The following is a 14,083-nucleotide window of genomic DNA, read 5'->3' on the forward strand; positions in this document are numbered from 1 at the left end:
ATATATAAATTAATTAATTAACATTAATTATTTATTAATTAATATGTCGGGCAATTCAATTTTGCATGGGATTCTCCGCGTGAGAAGTGAGAACACGTTGCGTTTGCACATTAAACTTTGATGGCAAATTCGTAAAAACGGCAAAAAGAGGAGGGTTTTTGGGAAGAGGATTGGTACCCGTCTCGCATATTTAAAGGCGGTGGCATGGTGACAATCTTGCGTTGTGTGTTTGTTGTGGTTTGTTGGTGCAGTATTTTGTTTGAGAAAGAGAAAAAAGAGAAAGGGAAAGGGCGAGTTAAGAGAGAATGGCTGGTTCATCAGAAGAGGGACAGGTTATCGGTTGCCACTCCGTTGATGCATGGACCCAACAGCTTGAGAAGGGAAATGAATCTAAGAAGCTGGTTTGTTCTTCCCTTTCCTTTTTCCTTCCATTTATTCTTTTTCGATAAATCCCTGTTGCTGTTATGCTTCTCCCTTCGGTATTCACATCGGCCTACTAAATTAACTGTGATCTTTGTTTTTGGTTTTGTTTTCCTTCTAAGCTCTCATGTAATTGACTTTTTATGTTATTAGTATGATGATTTAACATGATGGTTACTCATTGTTACTGCTATCATTTCGTGTTTCTGAAACTTGACCCTAGGTTTATTTATCAAGCAACTTAGAGCTTAGTGGTTCCGTTACAAAACCAACTAGCCCAGCTAGGGGTTCCAATTGATCAAATTAAGAGGGTATAGAAATAAGATAATGACATGGGAACACTGATTTTTTTCCCCCTCGCTTCTCGTTGTAGTAGTTAAGGCTTTGTTTGGTAAGTCTATCAGGATAGGAATTGGAAATATAAGATAGGAAGTCGTGTCCCATGTCCTCAGTGTCCTTAATTTTTGGGTGCAAACAGGAAATTCGGTAAATTTTGTCCCAGATAGAGAAATGTTTGCTTGTTTCGGTAATTATCGTCTTCTCTACATTGATTTGTCTTCCAGTATCTTTGGATTTTCGTCACGAGATAGTTATCAAATTGGCCTAATTGATATATACAAATATACAATTGAACTAGAACAATACTTGGACTGAATTTTTGGAGTTAAATTGGAGATGAATTCCACTTAGACCAAGAGTGCGCTCAGTGGATTGACTAATGTTGGCTGTAATGAGCTATGGTTCTGTTACACCTGTTGGTTCTTGGGTCCCTGAGAATCTGAGATACCTAGATGCAAGGTAGGTGAGATGCAATAAGTTCTGCCCTACTATGCAGTGGTTATTTAATTGTTGCCATTGACAGTATGATCATTAGCTTGATATGTAAAAATAAGAATAGGAGCTTAAAGTGAAGGCTTCTAGCTTATTTGAAGATTGTAATCAAGAAACTCATAACCTGTGTCTTGGACTCTTTGATCTCCATTATTGGTGTTTAAAGGTTGAGATTTTGAAAGGAAAGCGAGGAACAATGTTTGAGAATAAAATAAACTCATGGTTACTCTTCAACCCTCTTGGAATGTTGTGACAAACTGTTAATCTTGGAAATAAGGGAAGAGTAAGAATTGCGTGTGTGATTTCTTGTCTCATTGGTGAAACAATTGCTCCACAATGTTGTTTTAGATATTTTGCATACTAGGATGTTTTGAGACATCTGAAGCTTTTATTTTTAATTTATTCTTAAGTATTATGCTAAAAATTGGAGGTGAATTTCCTTGAGGATCAGTTGAGTGTTACTGGTTACATATTTCATTGATCATAACCGGAAATCTTGGACATCATTGCTTTTTTTCACGCCAGATTGTTGTGGATTTCACTGCTTCATGGTGCGGACCATGCCGCTTCATTGCACCTTTCCTGGCTGAGTTGGCTAAGAAGTTTACAAATGTCATATTTTTGAAGGTGGATGTGGATGAACTACAGGTAAAAATATGAATTCTTATAATACCCCTTGATTGAAAAAATAAGAAAAGGAGCAAATATTTATTTGGAGACTAATCATAAATAATTTACTATGCAGTCTGTTGCTCAAGACTGGGCTGTGGAGGCAATGCCCACCTTTGTGTTTGTGAAAGAGGGAACTATTATTGACAAAGTGGTGGGAGCAAAGAAGGAAGAACTGCAGCAGAAGCTTGATAAACATGTGGCTACAGCCAGTGCTTAAACTTGCTGGTGTTACTTTCATGTTCAAAATGCCATAGACGTAGTGTGTGATGTTATCTCTTTTATACTCTAGTACCGGATACATATTAGGTATTTGTGTTATTTCACCGTACATCTTTGTATAGGTGGCGACTCTTGTCATCTATATTTAGTGAGTGATTTCGTCGTTTATTCTGTCTAAAAATAATGCTGAATAGTCTTGTACTATGACTTCGTGATTGCACATGAGAAATGGATTGATCTAATTTTACTTGTTAATTGTTCTACAGTATGTTTGGACCTTTGAAACATGGGAGGGAGAGGATTGGTTGAACATTAATGAAAATAGTTCTTGTAGGATTGCTTTTTGATAATGCGATTTTTAATAAAATAAAGAGAAATATTACGCGTTTTAATTAATATAACCATGAAATGAGTAAATCTTTCTTATTTTCATGAATAAATTCGGGTTTTGTATTTTGTATGTTCAAGCAACACAACTATTATGTAAAGAAAATGGCCACCAGAGACAAAAATGAACAGAAAAGAGAACTTAAATAAACTTTTCCATGGTAGTATGGTTACTGTAGGATCCGTTCCTAACTTGAACCTTGGAGTTTGATTACCCAGTAATACATACACAGAAAAATCACACAACTTCCCAGTGCCCATAACCTGTTAAAACTTGAAGGACGGGAACTAGGACTCTTAGGACACACACAAGGGTCCAAATTTTAGACCCTTGGTTCTAGATTCACCTATCCACCAAAGTGAATGACTTTATACAAACACTTCTACCCAAACCCCAACTACATAGAAAGAAAAAAAGGAAAGGAAAAAGAAACGAATTCATGAACCTCGTGCCTTTGGCACCACATTTAGAACATAGCTACTTCTCTTCCTAAAAGCTATGGAACTCAAACTATATTCCTTCAGCTACCACTAAATTTGCCTATGGTCCTCTCTTTATTATTAGTGTTTCATTTACTTCTTGTAAAAGCCACTTCACATTACAGATAAAAGGGTGTCTCATTGACCAATCAGCCCCTCTAATTGATGGCAGATGGAGAGCAAACAGCTTCAACTGATAACCGCTTCATCACATTGGGGCATGGATCTTGACCGAAGTTGCTGTTTGCAACTGTGATTGTGCATCTAGACTTTCTTATGCATTTCTGTCAAATGGAAAGATAAGTAGCATAAGCTATCTATTATAATTCAAATAAAAAACTCATTACTTGGGCTGTGATATGAAGAATAATTTGGTAGTTAGTGTACCTTCTCCAAGATGGCATAGGATTCAGGAGAATGACAAACTCCCTTCTCATAGTTGCCACAAGTGCCGAAAGGTGTTCCAAAGCTTGCAAATTTGATGGAAGTAATGGCCTGCCCAGGACTACAATGTAAGTGAACCTTGGGAGCATGGAACTCTTGAGACTTGCCATAGCTCTCAATGTGCCAGTTCTTGATATTTGGGTGATACTCTGACACATCAGCACACACACTGCTCACTGATCTCTTCACAAGTGAAATACTCGAAGGGTCGCCCCCGAGTTCCTCGAAAACAACCAACAGGTTATGATTTGGCTTTAACCAAGATCGAGGAACATGGTACCTGGAAATTAGTTAGTAGTTAGCATCACCAGCATCAACTACTAAAGAATCAACAAATAACAACATTTACCATCGCTGAGTCGGTTGGCCGCAACCGAGCTGGCACTTTGGAGGTCTGAAAGAGCCAGCATAGTTGCAGTCACTGCAATTGCCAGCAGCTGAAGTAGTCCAGTATCTTCCAATGCTTTGACCATTGATCCATATTTGACCTTTACCCATATCCTTCATGTCCAATGCCAATGGCTCATCTCCTTCAGGAGCATCGAAGTAAGTCTGCAGTTTACCAAATCAAATTTTATCATTCTTCAAAGCAAATGTTTGGTTTTTCAATCAACCTTAAGGACATTTGTGTCTGTTTTTAGTTTTTACCTTGTGCCATGTCAATGGCTGCTTTTTCTGCACCACTATTGCTGTCTCCATCCACTCAACAGAGGAGATTCCAGTTGGAGATGCAAGATTCATGGCCTCTCCTTGCAGACCAACCTATTTAAGAGAAGCATGCCTTTTAAGATTTTGATTTTGTAACCAAGCCAAGTTAATAAGCTTCTGAAGTGAGAAGGAACCTGATAAGTCCATTTCTGCCAAGACAAGTCCCACTTTCCCTGGTCAAGTCCATGGAGTGCAACTGGACCTAGGATTCCTGTGTTCCATGTCTCAAAATGTCCTCCCACATTCTGTGAAACAACAGAAAAAAAAATGGTGTCAGCCATGCAATTATTAATCATTGCTATTTACCAGAATTCAAAGTTCGCTGCCGTCGGATGTAAGAAGTAAGAGCTGTTAACTTACTGGAAGTCCAACAGCAATGCTGAGCAGTGATATTTTGTTTGTTCCAGCACGGAGGTTTACTTTCCCAATATATGTGAATCTCCTATCCTCTCTTGTTCCATAGGCAGAGCCTGTTTTTCAAACATTTATCATGTTTACTACTAATTGGATGACAAGAAGAATTATTAAAGAAACAAGCAAACTGCTTACCAGATAGTTGACCATTGATAAATACATGTACAGCGTGGCCTGTGGACTGAACAATGAGAGTTGGGAGTTCACCTCCATGGAGGAAAGACTCAGATGAACCTATATCAATACTGCAGACATGTTGCATGAAATAGATTAGCATCATCAAAAACTCAAGTGTGTTTCCCAAATCACTATCATATAGCTGAAACCTTTGGAGGGTTCCTTCATAATGTCATAGACTCGTAGTGATACTATTATACACACAAGACTAATCTAAAACATGTAAACCATGTAAAGATCACTTCCATACCCATACTTAATCCAGCCTCTAGAAATATCAACCATTTGTTTTCATGATTTATGCAAGTGACTTGTTGTTGTTTGTGTGTGTGTTTTGGAAGAGGACTTTATATTGCATATAATGTCAATGTGTGGTAGAGTGAAAATAAGGAACAACTCTACTTTTTTCTCAGTAAGCTAGGAATCTAAGTTGTAAGAAATTAAATCACTAAAAGGAGTAACCCAAAGCAACTTAGAAAACCAGGCTCACCTAGTTGTATACCAAAGGTAATCACTTGTATCCCGTGTAACATTTATTTGTTCCAAGAGACCAGAAGCAGTAATTGTGGAGCTGTCATCCATAGAAGAAGGATCTTCATCAAAACTCTCCCACAAGAACATTTGAGTGCTTGTGGGCATCATTTGCATCTGAGATGTTTGCACTCCAACCTAGTACAGGGAGAATATCAGTTCATTGGTTATTACAAAATTTTGTACTATTTCATTGAGTTCTTAAAGTCAACACATTTTCTCCTAGCATGCATAATTATGGTCCCTGAGAACAAAAGGCCACTAAGAATTCAAATTCCATAATTAGTACATACTTTTGCTGTATTAAAGACGACATTTCTACAATCGGGGAGGATGCTGACGGACCAAGGAGGTAGGTTGTAGTGCATATTATTGAACATGACTCTAACAGCAGAGTTTGAATCATAGTTTGAGAGAAAAGCAGCACAATCTCCTGATTCTGTAGAATATACAGAAGCCTGGAAATGGTAAATACCCACTGATCAGTAAAGAAACTAGATGCCTCATTGAAATCAAAATAGAAAATAATGAAAACTGTGTGTTTGTGTGTGTGTTAAACCTGTTGGAAGCTCCCTAATGATGTAACAACAGCATCAGTTGAAACTAAAGCTCGCTCACACATCTTGATAGCCTTGTGAAGCTCCTTTAGATGACCATATTTTGGTTGTCTGATCAATCCTGTCATGTTTTTCACAAAAGTAGGTAAGGCTTGTTTGGAAGTGATGAATGGTAAGCCTTTGAACTTAAAACTATTGATATTCATTATTTAGCCTTTGCATAATTCAGAAATTTCGGTCTCTCACCATATTCATCCAGTGGAGCATCATAGTCATAGCTGGTAGTGATGAAAGGGCCTCCGGCCGTTCGGCCAAAATTGGTTCCTCCATGATACTACATATAAATGCAAGGTAAGTCAATATGCAGTAGGAATCAGCATCGCCAAATGTTTTAACTTCTCAAGCCAGTATAAGTAGAACCAACCATGTAGTAGTTTACAAAGGATCCTCCTTTTTGTATAAATCGGGCAACAGCAAATGCTAAATCTTGGACAGGTCTTTGGTGAATTGTACCACCAAATTCTGAAAACCTTTATACATGACAGAAAAATTCATAGATGTATGTTACTCATTTTGAAGCAAATCCAATTTGTAAGATCAACAATAAAAATGGTTACCAGCCACTCCAAGCCTCGGTCCACATTGTAGGCTTATAGGGTCTATTGGGAGTAAATTTATCACAGTAAAAGCCATTGCAAGTGTTTATCTGTCACAAAATAAGGAACAAGAAACAGATTATTTAATCAATTGCATTGATGAATATGCAGTCACTTGTAGTAGTACACACATTACAAGAGGAAGAGAAAGTGTGCTCACCACTGGATCCGGAGCATCATCTTCCTTGCACATAATCCATGGGACCCCAGTTCCCATTTCGACAGCCATTTTTGCAGCCCAGTTCACATAATTTTGGCCAGCTGGTCCAAGCATTTTACTCTGTGCCCCATACTCATTCTCAATCTGAAACAACATATTTTTCATTGTACGTCATTATCGTTATTGAAGCCAGTTATTTAGAGGTAGAGTGAAAAGTTTGCAGCCACTAGTGCCTTTCCATGGAAGACAATTTATCTTATAGCAGCTATTGAGTGAGTACTAAACAATTTGGTGAAAATTGGCAGATTTTTAGGTTCTCAGAAAACAAAAACCAAGCAAGGCCACAGATTTTGACCTGAGAGAGTATGATAGGACCACCCTGAGATTCATAGAGACGTTCACTCTTCATCATTCCCACAATCTTCTCAGTGAACCCTTGCATTGCCCTCTGCAACATCAATAAAACTATCTCAATTGAAAGAAACAGAAGAAAGTTTTCTGCTTTATAATAATCAGTTACCATACAATACAAAGGCAATAATGTAAACCAAAAAAAGAGAGACCTTGAAGGGTTCATTGTCTGTTCTGAAACTTATACCAGGAACATACTTCAGCCAAACAGGAAATCCTCTGCACATTACAAGGTAGCAAACATCATTGAACAAGCCAACATTACCCCACAAGACCAACAACTAAACTTTCAAGTTACAAATAAAAGAATGAAACAATTAAAATGTAGTAATAAATAATTATGTAGCAGAAAATGAGTGGGAAGAAAGTGAGGTACCCAAAGTTCCATTCAGCACAGACATAAGGTCCAATGCGAAGGTGAGCATATAGCCCTGCTTTCTGTATGGTCTTCACGAACCTCACCAGATCATACCTTCCTTCGAAATTGTACTGAATTGCATTCACATAGCCAGAAAACACCACAGAACATAGCTCAAAATGTTAGACAGAAAGAAGGACTTGAGAGAGAGAGAGAGAGAGAGAGAGAGAGAGAGAGAGAAAAGTGAAATACATTGCCAGGAGAAGGCTCATGAACATTCCAAAAGACGTAGGTTTCAATGACATCAATGCCTCCCTCTTTCGCCTTCTGAATCAGATCTTCCCACATCTACACATAACCCCATTTCCCACAAAAAAAGAAAACAAACACCAACAAAGTGAGAATTTGGTAAAGATTTAATTTTTATGTGTTTTCTTTCGTTGAAGATAAAGAAGAAGAGGTCATTACATCAGGGGTACTTCTGGGATAATGTATGGAGCCAGAGAAAAGGATTCTCCTTTGGCCATTGATGAGAATGGCCTTCCTGTCATAGCTTACACTTGACTCAACCACCCACAATAATGCTGACCAAAACAACAACGAAAGCACCAACTTGGAAACCGAGCTGGTTTCCATGTTTGTCCCCCCAAGCACACTCTCCTTCACTGCAGGAAAGAAAGGAGAGAGAAGAAACCAAAAATGGAGGGTGCTGTTGTTGTTGCCTCACAGTTTGAGAGTAGCAGGGTGGTGTAGTCCTTGCTGGGGGCACCGCAGTTGTGAGCTGTAACTACTGAGTAGACCCAATTCCTTTGTATTTATATTACTCACTAATGGCACTCATAATCACAGGTGTCAATGCCCATTATTGCGTGGCTTCACTCTACATTGCAAATTAAACTACATCTATAGTTCTATGGCATGTATATATATATAGTGGCACTAAAAAAAATTAAAATTGGGCTAACTTTTATGGAGACAGAGTCACAGACATGAATTCATCAGTACAAGAATTGTGTAGTGTAGTGTGTTACCTTAAACACACAATCTAGGAAAATGTACTTACTGTCAATGAAATAGTATTATTATTGGATTTTATTGATTTAAAATTTTAAATAAACTTGTTTTAGAAAGAAGCTAAAGTGATGATGATTTCTTAAGTATGTTTATTGGGATGACAGTAGTCTTCAGTGGAACTATTTTCAAGCGGTGACATCAATTGAATCAAGCTATATTCTTGCATAACAAACTCTGTCTGTTAAGTGTTAACATTTGGAACGTGTCATAGTGCATGGGTTAGTCCACTGGTCCATCACAATTAATTTTAATATTTTGATATCTATTAAACTCTTAATAAGTAAAATAAACCTTACCTGACTGTGGAGTCACAACATTTTTTTTTATTGAATAGAACTAGTGTATATGGTATTATAGTTTATGGCTTTATGGGTTAGTTAATACATAATTCAGAAACACTGAGTTTTGAGGAGTGTTGTGAATGAATGCGGTATTTATGAGAAAAATGGTCCACACATGTGAACCCTACTTGTTTGTTCGTTACTCGTTACTTATCTTTACCGTTTCATTCACATCTACATAAATAAAAGGTATCAATATATGTATAGCGACGAGAGGACAAGCTGTCTTATTTATTTGGGTTTGGCTTTTTGGCCACTACGTATTTATTTTTATGTTATGACTTATTATGACTATCTATTGTAATGTGAACAAAACATAGCAAGGTCTTAAATATGCATAGTTGCATACCCTGGAGTTTAATTAATTAAACATTCTTACTTTCAATGGTGAAATCATATTGTTCAGCTCTAACACTACGTTAGTTGTGTTTTCAAAAATTAAGGATAGCTTAAATAGCTTACTAATCCAATATCGAGGGAAAAAAAGTAGAAAGATTATTATTATTATTACCAAGAGAAGGAATTTAGTTTTGTTTTAGTTTTAATTTTTTGAAGTAACAAAAAAAACGAAGAAAAATTAAAGTCTTCATGTAGCTTTTTTTTTTTTCATTTTTTTTCTTCGGATAATTAATTACTTTCATGCAATTTTATTTTTTTTTTTTCAACAATAGATTTTATAATTCTTTAGTGTACGTTACGTACTTACCGTGAGCATAATTTTACTAACTAGTGAACTGGACATTGGATTCTCACCTCTTGTATCTTGATGGAGATGGCTAGGTAGGCCATGCATTTTTCTTTTATCTTTTTCTTTTCGTTTCTTTTCCTTTTTCATTGTAATTTTAAGTGCAGTGAACCAATGGTTATAGGTTAGTTTGAGATAAAGAGCGTCATTAGTTAATCGAATATTCACTTTCTTTTCATCAATAACAGTAAAAGGGTACGGTGCAACTACAAATTACTAGCAAAAGATAAAGGCAAAGAAAAGTATAGTGTATGTTAATTGTAAAATGATCCTCCAATTTATTATAGTACTACATCTAGTCAAAAGCACTTGTTTCTTTTTAATTCATTATTATGGGGTTGAACAATTAATCACTTTAATTTGTGGAGAGCACAAAGTCAAAGGAGAAAGAATATGGTTGGTAAATCATAATAGTGATGATATCTGCCATAAGCATATATATATAAGGTTAATTAGCCCCCACATGGGGGCATGTTTGGTCGTGTCATATGAATGGACGGCACCTAGTGATTTAGTTTCATTTATGATGTTCTAACTTGTACTAATTGTTCGAATATAATAGCTTAGCTTTTGGACTTTGATTTCAGATTTGTTCAACACGTTTAACGGCGAGAAGGACGGGTGTAGATTGGAATTTTGGAGTAGTGAGTTGTTCTGATTGTGTGTAGGACACCACACTCAACTAATTTGTTTCTTACTTGAACCTTCCAAATCACGTTTACCCACAACTAACATATCTATCTCAATTCTCATGTGTTCATACATTAAGGAGTAATATAATGTTTCTTTCCCAAATATGAATTTAAAAATGCGAGATTCCCTCTTCAATCATATTTTCTGGCGATATTAGTACACACTACACACTATGTCTATATATGCCTGTTCTCTTTACAACAATTATGTGATTTAATAGGACTTAATCATATCAGTATGCTTCTAATATAATTTTTATTGGTGAAGTTGTTTTACTACTAACAATTGTAACAAGCAACAACTACATTATGCAAATTTACATTTTAGCGGTGCATATCAATATCGAGACACCCTATTCAGTTAGTGTTGTATCGAATTCTTTGACAAGTAATATTCGATAAGTTTAGACTTCGATCATTGTCAAAGTGCTAAAATAATATTTTGATCAACCTCCAAATACATATTACAATTAACTTTGAATTTGAGCCAATTAGGTACTTCGTTATGTACTCTCTCTATTAGTCGATTGACTTAAGTGTAAAACTCGAAGAGGCAGACTCGACGGAGGTCAACTGTGTCGAAGAAGAGGTCAGCAGTGCAATTTGTTAGTCGAAAAAGATAAACAAATTGTGAACTTCGAGGTGGAGAATAACTGTATTAGATTTCTTGAAAATGATCAATCGATGAAGAAGAGAATTCTGATTGATTAGGACTCATTGAGAGAGTGAAGCAATCAAAGGAAGTTACTAAATGAAGATAGTTGGCGGAAGTTACAGATGGGAACGGTTATTCAAGGATCAACGCACGTGGAAGTTATATTTGAATTTGATTGGTCGAGGACTTCTATAAATAGGTGAAAGCTCGAAAAAACAAAGGATGGAATCTTTTCAGAGAAAACATTCACATTCACTTACATCCCTAGCGACTTTCTGAGTCAGTCAAGAGTCTTTTTCTTTGAAGAGTTCTTTCCATGTTTTTACTTTACATTTAAATTCCCTGCAACTTTCTTTCCATGGAATTTTTCTTCTTTGCAATGTCATTTCGATTCCTTTAAATTCAGCAACTTTTATCCTTTCCCGTCTTTACCTTTCAATTTGTCCTTTATTTTTTCAAACACTTTTTCTTTCGCAATTTCATTTTCCTTTTTATTCAAGTCATTTAAATTTTATTGTTCATTTCGAATTTCTTCAAATCTTGGTTCCTTCTTCTTTATCATTGTCAAAGATATAGATTTTGATGCAAATAAAACTGGTACTCACAAAGAGGAGTAGGTTTCGCTCCCAGACCACTAGATATGAACCACTCTTGATTTTGCTAAAAATCGACAAAACAAATTGGCACGCCCGGTGGGACAATTTTAAAATTTAATTGTGTCAAAATTTGTTGCTTTCAACTGTTGCATTGTGCATGCAGTGTTGATATTTGGTGCATGCAATTAAGAAGTGATAGAATTGTTACCATGTCTGACGAAGTTTCAAATGGCAATGCAAAAATAAGTAATAATGTCCCAATAACTGCTACACAAATTTCTGCAAATTTGATTCCACATGCAGAGTATGATTCTGGGAAGAATATTGCAGTTATTTATGTAAGTATTGGTGGTAATGGACGAAATTCACGCCCTAGAATCACCCAATGACAGAATCAACTACAAGTAACCGCAGGTTGGCTTCCATTTGGCCTTCTTCCTGGCTATGCGCTTCCTATGGGCAGTTACACATTTTCAGTCAGATTTGAAAATGTGCCGGTTTCTAACCAACCTTCTTTCTCATATCCCGACGTTAATCGAGATTACCAAGTAGGCTCCTCGTCGAATAATTTAGGATCGATGGCTGAGTTTCGACAATATATTGACGAAAGCCTTCATGATTTAGTCAACCTGTTGACTCACCAGATGACTACTATTTCGAATCCTATCTTGGCTGACAATGAGTCAAAATATGATTGACTAGTTAAATAAATCGAGAGAATTGCTCGAATTGTCGATTATGATGATGGACAATCTATTCCCCAAGATTTGGTAGTAGACTAGGAGAACGTAGGATATAATGAGGAGAATGTATTTAACAATCCTGAAAGGGAAGAAAATATCCCTTATCTCGTTCGACGAGATCAAAATGCTGATGAAGTTTTAAATAGACTTCACACATAGTGTGGATATCACAACCATGTGACAAGGATTGTCGAGGATGTCCTCAATGTAATGGGTATCAACGTGGGTCTCATGCATCATCGACCATATTTTGTTTCTGCTTTTCCTTCTGCAGTGCAAATGATAGAAGTGCCAATAGGTGTAAAAAATCCCAAAATAATTACAAAATTTGCAGAAGAGGCTGGAGAGTCAACTGTCGAGCATATAGCTCGCTATATGGTTGAATTAGAAAATTTGACAGATTATGAAAATCTGAGAATGAAGCTTTTTCCTGCTTCATTAACAAAAAATACTTTCACTTGGTTTTCAAATCTGAGACTCAGTTCGATTTTAACGTGGGCACAATTGGAAAATACTTTTCATGCTCAATTTTATAGAGCAGAATTGAATATCTCGTTGACAGATTTGCTTGTAATAGAACGAGATGATGGAGAATCGATAGATGACTATATAATTCGATTCAAAAATACTCGCAATCAATGTTATGTGTCAGTCCCTGAAAGCGAGATCGTCAAAATAGCCATCAAAGGTCTTGGTTTATATATGCGTCGAAAATTACTCAATATGCATATTCCTGATTTAGCCTATTTGGCTGAAAGAGTTCGACAAGTTAAAAAAATAAAAGAAGAAAAGAAGAAAGAAAGAGAAATGGTTGAATATGAGTTTGTCGAAAATAATATTCAATGATGATAAGTATTTTTGCTTTTGTCCATCTAGCAAAAAAAAATTCATCATCAAAAATAATATTTTCGACAATATATTATTGAATTCTTCGACAAGTCAATATTCGACAAATTCAAACTTTATCAAGTTACAGGTGCATATTAGAATACTTTGGAAGGAGTTGCATACTCTGTTAAGGTATGTACAAGTATGTCTGTGAAAAGAAGTTCTTGAAAAGCGGTTATTGGTAGTTGTTAGATATAACTGTGGAAAAGAGAAAATTTTTTGTATTCAACTTTAAAACTCTATAAAGTTGATCAAATTTCAGAGAAAAAGCTTCTCTGTTCACTTTGGAAATTGTGAAGTTAGAAATTTGAAAAAAAAAATTGATTATGATATTTTCGAATCATCAAATATGACAACTCTTTGACCACAATGGTCCGAGAAGGAAAAGAAAAATTATCATGATTGGGTAATATGTTGTCATAAAAAATTCGATGAGGTATCAAAAATGAATATGGCTGAAAATATTCAACAAAATGTTGAAGATCCAATAGTTCGACAAACAGCCACTTTGCCTCAAGATGTCAAAAACAAATACTTGGGGGCATTTCTTATATCAAAGATAATTTTTCTTCGATAAATTTAAAAAAATTATTATCCTTGGCTCTTCAAAAATGGCATGATGCTTCACTAATATTTTGTCATGCACTACAAGAAAATATTTGTGAAAATTTGTACAATATATGAAATTGATCAAATAATTATTTGGGGTCAGTTTCAAATTGATCAAGCCATCGAAAACCAATTTCGACAAAGAAGAGCAAGTTAGACAAAGAGGCAAGACGTCCAGAGGCTCCATCCTCTCAAAGTCCACATGACAATTATTCATCTTAGTTTTGTCGATAGGTTGGATGGATCAAGAATTGGCAAGAGTTTGGTGATAACCAAAGTGGTCGATAGTTGCATCATGTTCCTTCTACTTCAACC

General features: G+C 36.0%; 2 protein-coding genes across 2 annotated transcripts; one reads left to right on the top strand and one right to left on the bottom strand.

Moving 5' to 3' along the window:
* On the top strand, window positions 198–2,400 carry LOC107642919 (thioredoxin H-type). The gene is made up of 3 exons (XM_016346428.2): window positions 198–401; window positions 1,777–1,899; window positions 1,997–2,400. Exons 1-3 carry the CDS (start codon window positions 306–308, stop codon window positions 2,138–2,140), a joined length of 363 nt encoding a protein of 120 aa, XP_016201914.1. The 5' UTR covers window positions 198–305; the 3' UTR covers window positions 2,141–2,400.
* On the bottom strand, window positions 2,655–8,289 carry LOC107642921 (beta-galactosidase 3). Its single transcript, XM_016346429.2, has 19 exons — window positions 7,894–8,289; window positions 7,678–7,773; window positions 7,444–7,556; window positions 7,220–7,286; window positions 7,012–7,104; window positions 6,657–6,800; window positions 6,458–6,546; window positions 6,265–6,370; window positions 6,087–6,174; window positions 5,843–5,961; window positions 5,577–5,741; window positions 5,243–5,421; window positions 4,711–4,820; window positions 4,522–4,631; window positions 4,296–4,406; window positions 4,102–4,215; window positions 3,803–4,005; window positions 3,397–3,733; window positions 2,655–3,293 (listed from the first exon to the last, which is right to left on the bottom strand). The coding sequence occupies exons 1-19, from the start codon at window positions 8,059–8,061 to the stop codon at window positions 3,168–3,170; spliced, it is 2,538 nt and encodes an 845-aa protein (XP_016201915.1). The 5' UTR covers window positions 8,062–8,289; the 3' UTR covers window positions 2,655–3,167.

This window comes from Arachis ipaensis, chromosome B05, assembly GCF_000816755.2.
Source record: "Arachis ipaensis cultivar K30076 chromosome B05, Araip1.1, whole genome shotgun sequence".
NCBI classification, from domain to species: Eukaryota; Viridiplantae; Streptophyta; class Magnoliopsida; order Fabales; family Fabaceae; genus Arachis; species Arachis ipaensis.